Here is a 12897-nt window from a genome sequence, read left to right as displayed (position 1 = left end):
GTCTTTTTAGATGGCTGTGAGAATGAGTTCACTGTGTTTATCAGTCAAACAATTTATTGTCAGCCAAGCCTCAATATCAATTTATTTTCATGCTATCCCTTTCAGTTTTGCAGGAGAAACTACTGTTACCCACGGTTTTGTACCTTTACTTAAGTGCCTAAATTAGATTAAACGACCTAAGAACTCCTTGAAGCTGCTAAAACAGAGATTGAATGTACCAAGTGAGTAAAGAAAAAGAATTCCTTTCCTTCACAAGTCCACCCTGGATCATTGATACCAGGGTGCTAAAAAGCAAAGCCATTTACAGTACATTACAGTGTGTGGATATATCGCAGCTATTGTTCAGCTGCTTTTCCCGTGACAATTAGATTTAGGTGCTGGAAAAATATCACCATGCAGCAAAAGAGGGACCTGAAACAGTGATATATATGACAATTTTATTTTATTACATAAGATATTAAACACTGTCAGAAATACATTTTTAATACTTCAGAAACCTGAACCTTAATTGCAACTTCTATCCTAATGTCTAGACTCCAAAGTCTATTGCTTTTAAATACTAGTTGCTCAAAATGAATTATTTGGATAGCAAAATGTTTAATCTTTTTAGTCACCATAAATGTCAGCTGTAGGATTAAAGGATTTAAATGGTCCTGTTTTTAAACCTAAAGCTTGAGTAGTTTAAACCAGCCTGTCTGAAGCAGGGGAAGGATAGATACCCAAGACCATTTTTGATTTTCCACTACCTATGCCTTATTGGTGAGCTGACTTTTGACTATTGAGTAGACAAGTGATCCTCAAGAACTGAATCAGCTTGCTTTGCAGGTTATTTACACAAAGGTATGAAATAATGTATTAGTGACTTTATGATCTCCCAATGAGCAAATTAATTACCATTCAGTGACATGTCAAGCACTGTCTCTCAAAATCTGAGGCACATATTAGAATTAGTGTTTTATGTTTCCTGGCTGCAGTGCAAGATGTGTCCTAATTGTTGTCATGAGAGATCCTTTTTTGTTATGCTAAAACATGGCCACCTGCAGTGTCTGCCTGATTTCAGTGGGTAACTTCTGTAAGCAGCATACAGTGCCAGTATGTTCTGGATAATTTTGTGGCCTTGAGCTAAGCACATAACCTTCTGCCAGAGGTTTTTTTCTTTCCTTTTTTTACCTTCTGTATTATAGGAATAATACCACCTACCCACCTCACAGGCATGTTGGGAAGATTAATTAGTTTCTGTTTGCAAAATGCTTTGAAGATGAAAAGCACTGCAAGTGCTAAGTAGTCTTATAATCTCATGTTGCTATACTAGTTACTTAAAGCAACAATAAGAAGTTAATTGGTTTTCAGGTTCCAGGTGATAAGGATCTGTTGACTTTTAAAGTTACTCTATTAGCTACAAAGTGGTACTAAGAAAAACATTTCTCTTTTTTTTGATTAGACGTATATTTAGCTCACTCTCAGTGATATGCACGCATGCTCTAAGGTATTCATCTAGTTGAAATTGGCCCCTTGTGGGTCATGGCCTGTGTATGAGCTACAGATCCAGAGACAAAGGGCAGTTGTGATTCTCCAGGGAGAAATCAGCCTTGGTTATTGGCAGTAGACTGCTTGATCAGGCATTTCTACACAGCTACTACAGGTCCATAGAGTAAAAACCTTGTCTTCCAATAGTCCAGTTGCAAAATAAGAGAGTTAGGTTCTTGGTCATAATGATTAAGGATTTATAAGATGAGCAAGGGGCCTTCACAAGGATTTTCAATCTCATGGAAAGGAAGATACTGTAGAAAGTCTGTAATCCTTTTATATCTTTCTTGTATCATATACTGAGATGTATGAGATGCTTCTGATGCTTCTGTTCATCATAAAAGCTAAACTGAGGACTAGGGAGATGAATGGATCACATGCATGGCTATGAAAGATGACTTCAGGATGTTAACATCTATGGAGAGAATAAAGCCAGAAATGTGTGTGGTTAGAGATGGGGTGAGGGGAGAATGAGAGAGGCTGAAGAGTCCTGTCTCTGCTGTCTGTTGATTTAGTGTTTAGGGCTGAGATTCAGGGCTGGAGGCCAAGCTGTGAGTGATTGCTTATTCCATCAGTGGCAAATAAATGCATAAAGTGAAAGAGAGATGTAAAATAGGAGTAATTCCTCAGAAAGTTCCATGATACTTTCTGAAATTAGTTTGTAAAGTGTCACAACCTACTGGCTTGAGAGACAGTACTCTGTGTTACTGAGCTTATTAAAGCCAATTGAGGAAATGGCAAAGCCAAGGGAACATATTTGCTTCAAGCTTTGTTTTTCTGCTTTTTTGTTTTGCAGTGCCATAAATATCTCTGAGTCATAAATCCCTTCTTGTTTTCAGCATAATGGACATTTCGTTAGAACATCTAAATTAGGACACTGCTACGCTACATTTATTATGGGGGTTTACAGAGTGGAAAACCTCTTGAGGGATTGTGACGGGTAGAGCAATAGAGGGAATGAGAGGTTTTCATTTCTGCAGAAGTTTTTGGGTCTGTATTCTGTGTTGTGGCTTGCATGTAGCTGCAGTGATGGTCTGAGCACCTCACTCTGTCCATGCATTGAAGAGTCAATTCCCGTACTTGTGGGATACTTCTATATGAAATTCCACAAATTGAAATGTATAGGCTACTTTGAGTAGGAATGTTGGGTTCTTCCTTTGTACCAGTTCATAGCTTGTAGAACTAATCAAGTTTTCTACTATGCAGAGGGTCTATCTGCTCGCTTGTGGAGGTGGACATGCTTTTCCCTCATGGAAAGGCATAAATAACTGTGGAGTTTTCTCTCCTCCCCATATGGAGGAATAGCAGTAAGCCTGAGCTCTAGTTTGCATGCTTCTCTTCATGCTGCCTCCTTCCTCTTCTCCTTCTTTCCCCATTTCAAGCTGTATGTCATATTATTGGCATTATACTGGCTTTAATGTGGCAGTTCATACCTGTCAGATCTGTGGTTGTAGGCTCTTTGCATACTGGATATCCATACATTGCTTACCCTTGGGTCATATTTTCTTCACATCTATCAAATTTAGGCTTTATTCTTATCTTGTAATAAATGGATGCTAGGATGTTGATGATTTGGTCTCAGGATGCAAAGATTAAGACAGAGGCCTAAAATGTCTATACTGTCACTCTGCTCATGATCAAGACTTTCTGTTCTTTGCCACTCATGGAGTTGTATTTCTTTTCTAAATCTTCAAATCCTTTTTTCCCCTCTTGCAGCCTGTGATCAGGACAGCTGTGTTAGTTTCTCTCAATTTAGTTTATATGCTATGTAATTGTAGTAATAAAATCAGATTTTTATATCAAATCCCCAAATTTGGAACCATAATATTTAAATTATTAATTCCCTTACTGGAACATGTTTTCTGTAACTTCGAAGCTTTGAACTGTGCAATTGCGAAATTATCTTCAGCTGACTTTAATCTTACTCTGCAATAATTTCAGAAGGGCTTGACAAACAGTCTTTATCCCTATACTGGTTTAAGCAGTGTTTCTTATGTTCTAGTCAGTGGATTAGTACTGAAGATCCCCTGCCACCTCAAGCCTAGCAGGGAATAAAGTTGCGAGTTTCCCATTCTGCGCTGGAAAACCAGTGGCAAGATGATACTGTTTTGTTCACATCAGTTCTTCTCTATATCAAAAAATAAAAACTTTCCCAGGCTATCTTTTCAGTCAGTGTCTCCTTGTGATTCTGTAGTAATAAAAATACATGGCTGGTTTAAATAACAGATTTAAAATACTTTATTTCTCACAAATGTATGTATGTACTTTTTTTCCCCCAAGAATTGACTTGGGTTTTGAGTATTGCTTAAAGCTCTTTTATAAAGAGTTGCACAGTAAGTACAGCTCAGAGAACTTACAGTATCTGTCACTAACCTTTTCAGAAGTCTCCAAGACCACGTCTTATGGCCCCAAATACTTTTGTAAGTCCACGAGGAATGGGAGAACTCTGTGGTTAATATTTTTTGAGAATAATGAGGATTTGAAAACTATATGCACACTCGATGAGATTTAATATAATTTAATGCTCTTTGTTATTTGCAGTTTACTGGATATATCAGAGAAGCAACTGTGTTTCATACGAATCTTACAGCTCCACTCCAAGTCACATGATGATAAGAAAAGGAGGTTAAGATGGAAGAGTGAATAGAGCGGAAAGGTCAAGAAAGGGAGATTAAGGGGTGACAAGGAAGATGGTTGTGATGAGTGAAAAGAAAAACAGGAATTAAGAACAAGAGGAAATGTGATACAGTGGATTAGGATGGTTTAAATTTCACAGATAATTTTCTCAAAAGCAAAAGAAAAAAATCAGTCTGAAGTAATAACAACAAAATACTACACCAATTCAGAAAGAAAACATTAACGTAGGCAAAGCTCATTGCTTGTCATTCTTCACTGCAATTTCCTGCATCCTAGCAAACAGAATTCTGCAAGTATAGCTTTGAAAACTCCTCTTAACTAAATATATTATGACGTTTGTGTGACAGAGTGGATGTATCACATCCATTAGACATTCTGTCTTTTGTATAATTGCATTCTACCCACCTAACATTCTGACTTCTGGAGGCAGCATTTGTACGCTTCTTGTCAGTTTTCTACAGCATCTGAGGTATCAGTTTTGCTATTTTTTTAAAAAAAAACCAAACCTTCATCCTTTGATTTCCAGCAAATCTGTAATCCTACTATACATTTATTTCCATTTTTATGTCCTTCCTCTCAGGACCTTTCCTTACAATGGACCTCATTGTAAGTAAGTGTGTCACACTGTATTTGCCCCAGTAAATGGAAAATAACATTTTCAAAGAAGTTACATATTTTCCCTTAAGAAATCAGCTAGAATTGGCATTTGAAAGATGATGATTCTTGTTAAACCAGTTCAGCTCTTCTTTGATGATCTAGGAAGATCATCTACCCCATGTTCTTATTGGCCCTGTAGTGACTACTTAATACCCTGCAAATAAAAGGTCAGTTTTACTGCCTACTATCATATTAGAAGAAGCTACTTTTTGCATTTTGACTAGCATGCAATTGAACACTATTTTTCAGGAATTAATAAAGTGAATAGACTAGCTAGTTTGCATTTAAAAGAGCCATTTCTTCATACTTGTCATGTATATGAGTTAGGATGGCAAAGTACTGTTGAATTAGGTCAGTAGTGTTGAGCTCTTGGTTGTACAGACATTATGAAGCATTTCAAATATGGTGCAGCTGTGTTCTGGCTTGTGCTTTTTAGAAAGTGTTTGGAGGTATTGAGAATGAGCTCCGCATCAAGAGCTTCAGCAGGAAAAACATATCCCCCGTATAGTGTCTAAATATGAAATCAAAAGGAAGTAAGTACTTTGCCCATATCAGAATGGCAGATTCTGCAGTATGGTCCTGCAAGAGCCAAACTAAACAGAATTTTGAGTATGTACTTGGATAGGTTTGGGACTTCTGCCTTTTTGGTACTGTCTGTCCTGTTAGGACAAGACCAAAGTCAGCAAAGGCACTAACACTATAATTCCTCTGGTTTAAAAACTAGGGGAATGGGTGTATCTTTATGCTAACTAGGCAGGTGCTTGGGAGGCTTTTCAGATTTATATTTTTCTTTCCCTCTTTTTTCAAAATAGTCTATTGTTGCTAAAACCTGACTTGTCAACTTATCAGGGGTTAATGAATTAGTAAGGCCAGTGCTGATGTCTGGAGATGCTGACGAATGTTCTTTTGGCTATTTTTTAGTTCATTCCTTCTGTTTATTTCTTTCACCTTTTCACAGTTTTTAAGATAATATCTCTGTGTATGTATTTAGTATAGATCCAACTTAGAGCAAGGACTGATAACTGAATAAACATGGGATCTTTTCTTTTGGTTAGTAGTTCTCTTCAAAAACCCATTTCCGCATATAACATTTCCAATTTGAAGGTGAAGTTATTATGGATATCTTTGAATGACTTCCCCAGTTTAGGCCAGGGAAACAAATGTGACACAAGTGCGGCAGCTTTCAGTTTAATTCTAGCTTTTAACTTCTGACTTTCTAAATAATACATCATTTCTGAATACATCAAACTTGCTTTTAGCAATATTTGATTAAACGAAAAAAAAATCACTTCCGTTTCTAGACAATATAACCATTGTGATTCTGGCAGAGAAATATATATATATATACAGTCTTTTAAGAATAATAATTATAAATATTGACTATATATATTATAAGTAGTTGGTATACGTACAAAAAAGCATGTATTTAACTTATTTAACCAATCGTATGTGGATCATTGCTTACACAGAAAGTAGTTACAACATAACAGGTAGGCTTGTATGATTACTGTTGGCAAATGCTGTGTTTTTAGAAGTGATTGCTGCAGAAGCTTCTGAAAATTTTTTTTAGAGTTACTAATTAATTTTGTTCTTGTGTACACAAATGGAGGATGTCAGCAGTCCTTACAATAGCCATTCATTGATATTCCTAGACAAGAGAAATGTAGTATCTAATGGTTGAGTGGTGGTAAACAGCATTATTGTCAGTTTTTAAAATGTAGCTTCATGACACATCACCCCAAATAGTCCAAAACCCCCAAAGGTGTCTGCAGAACAAGTCTCCTTGAAATGTTGCATCTAATTTTGTTTCATACTTTTTTAAAGGAAAGGAAAGCATTATACCTATCTGTTTGTTCTGTGCCTACATTTTCTTCTCAGGAATTAGTTTATTACAGTGGCCAAACTGTTTTTAAATCTTTATGAACTCTTGAGGCACTTACTGTCAGTGGGAGAAATTGCAAATGTGTGTATAGGATAAGAAACTGATGATTAAATCCCTGACATGGAAGTCATTCTGGAAAGGTTAATTAGAAAATCTACAAACACAAGAAGAACATCCTCTCTTCATGCTCTTTTTTCCCCCCTAAGCTCCTACAACCTCCTTTTCAGCTTTTATTTTAATTTCATAGTATTGTTCATTATCAGGTAAAAGCTCCCAGCTAGTCTGCTACCCACTAGGTCTGGGTCCTAGCTGTATTCAGCTTCCCCTGGATGCTGAAAGATTTCCTGTTTTCATTGTTCAGGAATCTTAAGGTGATGTAAAATTTTTCGATTACATATATATAATTTCCTTTGGGATATAAATTCCTACACAAATAAATATTTTTATTTTTCCATATCAACTTTTCAGTTTGGCTTTTGTGGATTGTTTGGGGTTTTTTTGTTTTGTTTTTTTCATTTGTGTAGGCAACTTACATGGAGTACAATCCTCTTAGTGAAGCTCTTAGGAAAGCTTTAATTCAGAAGATTATGTAGCCTGATGATTCTAAAGCTGTTACAACATTTCTGGGATATGTTGTAAAACTTCTCAGTGTAGTGAAAGACTCTAATATATCGAATGGGATGAGAGAGCAATATTCAAAACTGGTTTGCTTTTCTGTTTTGGCCCTATGACATGCAATCTTGGTGGGGGGTTTTTTAGCATTCATAAGAGGGGGAAAAAACAAGAAAATATTTTATGTGGAGGTAGGCTGCTGTAAACTTAAAGTAAAAAAATAAAATACATTAATAGATGGTAGAGGTGGTATATTGTGCCTGAGACCGACTCTCCTAGAAAGATCAAGGAAGATGTTGTTATATAATGCCTGAAGTAGTTTCTCCTAAAAATAAGTGTTTAAGAGGAAAATAAAAGTGTGTGTGTGAGGAATAGTCTCTTCAAATCACTATACCTGCACAGATCTCTCCATGAGTGCGAAGAGGCTGTTTTTGCAGGGGGGGAGCCTGGAGTGTGTGGTGCAGGCTGGCAGAAGAGCTGCAGGTTGTGATGCTCAGCCGCTGCAGCTGGTCCTGTTGTGGCTAAAGAGGCACTTTTTGTTTCTGTCTGCATCCTTCCTCACCTTCACATCTCAGCTCTGTAAGGTTATGGGGACCATAAGAATAACAGCTTGCAGCATTGAAGTCAACAGCAGTTTTGTTAGTGGTTCAAGTAACCTTGTCTTTGGTCAAAAATACCTCTTTCCTTTCCATTTTGCTTCTCAAGCCTCCTTTTGTTAGAACAAATGAGATACTGCGTGTGCAATTGTGTATACACCTTAGCCTCTCCATATGTGTAGAGACACCTGTATACTACACTCTGTGCACATAGGCTTCTCCTATATTTGTATCTGACTTGAGGCAACTGTTTGAAAATGTAGGTTCACATAATAATGTACCAAACACATAAACTAGTGTTCTAGACTGTCACCCTTAGCGTATGTATATCAAAATGCAAAATAATAATAAGCATATTAGACACTTTACTACTTTCAGCTCTGACCCTATTACCACTGGGCGGTTTGTTTGGCCTGTTTCCTTCGCCGATTAGTTTCAGCTCTCATAAAACTTGAAAATTCACATGCCATGACAGCTTAAAAAAATTACAAGATACTGTCAGTATGCATGGTAATCCCTTTTCTTATACCCTTCACACTGTTCAGACATAGTCAGAGATATGCTTACTCCTTTATATTTACCTCCCCAGCTATATTTTCATTAAAATAATATATTCACACCTGCATAATAAATACTTAGATTTTTACCTAATTGTAGTAACTGATTTTTATTATTTATGAAAGTCATTGTCAGAATTCTTTTATGGTTCTGGCTGCTAAGAAAATTATAGCAACAGCTTCATGTGATTGCAGCAATAAAATAATAGATCACTTAAAAAAACTCAGTGACCAGTGCATTAACTCTTAATATTTCAGGAATTATTTACACTTATGTATTCACACTTCTGCAATTCTATTACTTTCTCATTGATAGGATTCTGTTCTTGCCATATTATAAGCTTTAATTATCTCTCTACTGTGTTTTTGTGTTAATGACTAATTTTGGAGAAATTAGGATGCTTGTCAGATTCAAAGATTGAATATATGTCCTAATTTGTTCTCAGAGCTATGAAATAATTGTGGGCTAGGGTGGAAAAGCATTATGGGTATAGGCATGCAAAGGAGCTTGCCAAGCGTGTATATATCATAAAATGTCTTAAATTTACAGACATAAAAGTAAGATGAAGACACAGCCATTAAAAAGGCAGTCATTTTTGAGTGTCGCATAATTTAGACACTCTAAGTTATTGAAGTGTCACAAGTTTATTGCACCTAATTTATTAATACAATCATTTGGGATTCACTTATGTCTCTTGCTCTGCCCCAAAACAGAGGCTAAAAGTCTGTTAAAATGCATAGGCTCTGCTTCAGCAGTAAAAGTGAAAAATGCTTCTCAAAATGTGGTGACACAAAAACTAACAACTTTTCTGTAGTACTTGCAGGTAACGGGTGGCCATATTTCTGTTTATTTGTATTTGTGTATTAAAGTATGGCAGAGGGATCAAATAACCAGCTGAGTTTGATTCCCATTTAGCTTTCCCATTGTCACATTAGGGGACATCTGCATGGGGAAAATAGCCTGGTGCTTTGGCCTCTAACCAGAGTAAACAAACAAACAAAAAAACCACTTCAAAACCAACCAACTAAAAATCCTGACAAATACCCTGTTAAGTGCTTTGGAAGATAATTAAAAAAAAAAAGAAAAAAAAATTATAATTTATTTTTAATCCTTTCATGTACTGAATTGGCTTTTCTTAGTTAGCAGGTTCTGTTTTGTTTATTTGCTACCCAGGAGCACTTTTGATGTGTTTAAGCAGTTGACAAAACACTGCTGAGGTCTACTCTGAATGAAAATGGGCACTGCAGAGAGCTGGAGACAAAAGAATCCACTTGATTGTGATAAAGACAGAGCTTTGACTAAACACCTTATGTGATACACGTGAAGAGTTTTAACTTTTAGATTCTTTAAAACAAAATAATTAAAAAATTCTCACCTTTTGTTATCTTTTTTTCCCCTAATCAGGACAGAATTTTACCCTAAGGCAGTTAGGAGTTTGTGAACCAGCAGCTCGTCGAGGACTGGCATTTTGTGCGGAAATGGGGCTCCCCCACAGAGGTTACTCTATCAGTGCAGGGTCAGATGCTGATACTGAAAATGAAGGAGTGATGTCTCCAGAGCATGCCATGAGACTTTGGGGCAGGGGGGTCAAATCAGGGCGCAGTTCCTGTCTGTCGAGCCGTTCCAACTCAGCCCTCACTCTGACTGATACCGAACATGAAAACAAGTCCGACAGTGAAAATGGTAAGTTCTTACACATATGCCCCTATATGAATTAATGTTTCATTGCTGTTTTGGTTGACACCCAGTAATTTTAAATCATTAAAGGAATGGCCTTGAATTATTTACCTTCTTTTTTTCCCCCTCTCCTCTTCCAGAAAAGTCAATATTCAGTGTCAGTCCTAACTAATGCAACCTTTGGGTGTGATGTTTTAGCTGTAATTTTGAAAGAGTTTAATTACAAAAATAGATTATTATTATCTCAGGCCATGTCACCTGTTACCCTCTGGGGAACAGCTTAGCGGTGATAAAGTTGTTCCCCAAGCCAACTTGCATTCAAAAGTTTCATTGTAAACTGTTCTTCAAGACATCTTGGAGAAGCTGCAGAATCTAGAATGAATGAATGAATGCAAAGAATAGCCTATTAACAGGACTCATGTGATTGGAAATTTGATTGTGCTTTAAACTTCTTAGCTGATGAGGAATTGGAATTGTGGTGAAGAGGGACATGTGGCCTTGGATGTGCTAGTGGGACTGGATTACTGTGCAATTAAAATCTATAACAAAAATCTTAACAGAAGCTTTGTAGGATGTGGGATATGACCATTGTATATTAAGTCTTAGTGGTTAAATGAAAATAGGTTAATACAATTGACTGATTCATTTTTAAAGCTTTGCAAAGTTTTTTTACTTTCTCTTGACGTTATGAACAGAATCTAACGTGTTGTTAAATGCTAAATGCACAGATCTTCTTTTTACCTGTAGAAGTTTTTCAGCTTTACTGGAATTAAAATGATTGTTCTGTTAATTTCATGACAAATTCAAGAGGAAATTAAAAAGAAGAGTGACAATGAAAATTAGTGATGGCTATTGCCTGCATGTCTACATGTAATTTTATTAATTTATTAAACCTGTCTGTTCAGCTGTACAAAAATCAGTGCAATTTCATTGCTATCCTCTGGCAATAGCTGTAACACATTGTGGGAAACAGCAATGTAGGTGTGTATGTATGATAATCCTTAAAAGAACAGTGCGTTTTTATTTTAAACTACAAGCAATAAAGTTTAATTTTTCCTATTTATTATTTTGAACTTCAGTTTGAGAAAACAAAACCAAAGCTATATTTTGGTATTATTCACAGTTGTTGTTTCCTCTGGTGGCTGGTTCTACCTGAAGATGCCTGTGCAAAACAGCTGTCTCAAATGGGACCCTCCTTTTTGTGTTGGACTGAATGCTCCACAGTACCTGAGCAGACAGCTCTGTGTTCACGGGTGTCTTGTGTCATGCTTGGAAAACTTTTTTTGAGTCAAAGGCAAGTTCTGAAAGAGGAGCACAAGAGTACTTGCCTACAGCTTTTCAGCAGTGAAGTTTCTGTGGGATAATGTTTGATATTTCGGCTGCAAAGCAATCTAGAATAAATTGTTGAGCAGTCCTGTGATGTTTCCTTTTGAACGGTCTCTTGAGCCTTTTGTAAAATCCTAGGTTAATGATCTTGAAAATATGTATTTATATACACATGCATGCAAATAGACTATTTCCATAGAAAGCCATATCTTTACATTACCACAGAGGTGACTGCTTAGAAGTACCATAGGTTTGCTATACTTTTTAATAGGTTTTATATTTACAATTTTTAAAAAGGCAAATTGTCGATTACGATATGCCAAAACTTCCTCCATCAGTTTAAAGTTAGTGTTTTGTTTTTTCATGTGTGAGAAGACTGTCAATATGTTAGCAAATACATTATTCTGCAGTGGTTAAAATCATGCAAGGAATGTCTGGCGTTTGATACAACTTCAGTGAAGAGTTTAGCCACTAAAAAGGATTACAGTTGATTTATTTATTAATAGGGAGGCCAGCAGTCCATCTTAAGAATATACTGGGACTGCTGTGAGGCTAATGAAATTTTGATGGTTTGAGAGTCCCCTAGGGTTATGAAACATATATAATGTGGACCATGTCATGGGCTGCTGTTTCAGTGGCAATGTTAGAGTGGTGAAAAGCTTGATCTTCTTTGGTATTTTTTCTCTGAATTTTTGTTCCCACTGAACATGGAAGACTTGGCTGAGAAATCGTTTTATACACGTAGTTGGAATTCCGTATGTTTAATCCTCACAGTAGAATATAAAAAAGAAAAAAAAAAATCACTTAAAACCAAGGAAGCTGTAGTGCCCTGGCAGGAGCAGGTGCCATAATCTAAGGACTGAACTGCAGATGTGAATTTTGTTAATTTATGGCCTAAAGTTAACAGCTGTGCCAGTATACTGTTAAAATCTGTCAAACCTGATAAGGCTACGAAACCAAAGGTAGAGTTACAACAGGTCCTCTGCACTGCATCCCCCTTTGTTGTGTGTGAAAGATTCTTGACTGAATTTTGATGGAACTGTTTTACAGGTAAATGCATTTCTATGGAGCAGGTTTATCTCTAAGGTGAATAAGGAGCAACCAGTTATGATTAACAAAACACAACACCACCAGATCACACTTTCCTCAAGTAAAGGCCTCATTATTTGAGTGATCCCACTGTTCACCCAGTAAAACTATTCACCGTTTAAATAGTCCATGTCCATAAGCAGACATTATTGGAGTTAATTGGACTTGTCAGGGTGATGATAACTTTGATTTATCCTATAGATTTATGACCTCAGGATTAACAATTTGATGAAGTACTTGGGGTTTTCTTTCTTGCAAGTTAGGCAAGAAGAGGAGCTTGGCAACAAAGTACCATTTCCTTTCCTTCCTTGTAACCATTGTGTATATTTGCTCCTC

The 12897-nt window shown here is 36.6% G+C and overlaps 1 protein-coding gene across 6 annotated transcripts in view; it reads left to right on the top strand.

The window, feature by feature from the left end:
• TENM3 (teneurin transmembrane protein 3) overlaps positions 1-12897 on the top strand; it is a 1265035-nt gene that overhangs the window by 943948 nt on the left and 308190 nt on the right. For 5 of the 6 annotated variants that reach the window (XM_039388716.1, XM_039388715.1, XM_039388714.1 and 2 more), the window contains one exon: positions 9874-10152. The exons of the other annotated variant lie outside the window; for it this stretch is intronic. In XM_039388716.1, the coding sequence (XP_039244650.1) occupies positions 9874-10152 (279 nt within the window). The remainder of the gene's footprint in view (positions 1-9873; positions 10153-12897) is intronic. 6 annotated transcript variants of the gene reach the window in all.

The sequence above is a fragment of the Pipra filicauda genome, unplaced genomic scaffold (genome assembly GCF_003945595.2).
Source record: "Pipra filicauda isolate LSUMZ 115617 unplaced genomic scaffold, ASM394559v2 scaffold67_size6003252_pilon, whole genome shotgun sequence".
Classification (NCBI taxonomy): domain Eukaryota; kingdom Metazoa; phylum Chordata; class Aves; order Passeriformes; family Pipridae; genus Pipra; species Pipra filicauda.
The sequence above is the reverse complement of the archived record's forward strand: the minus strand, read 5'-3'. Positions and strand labels throughout refer to the sequence as shown.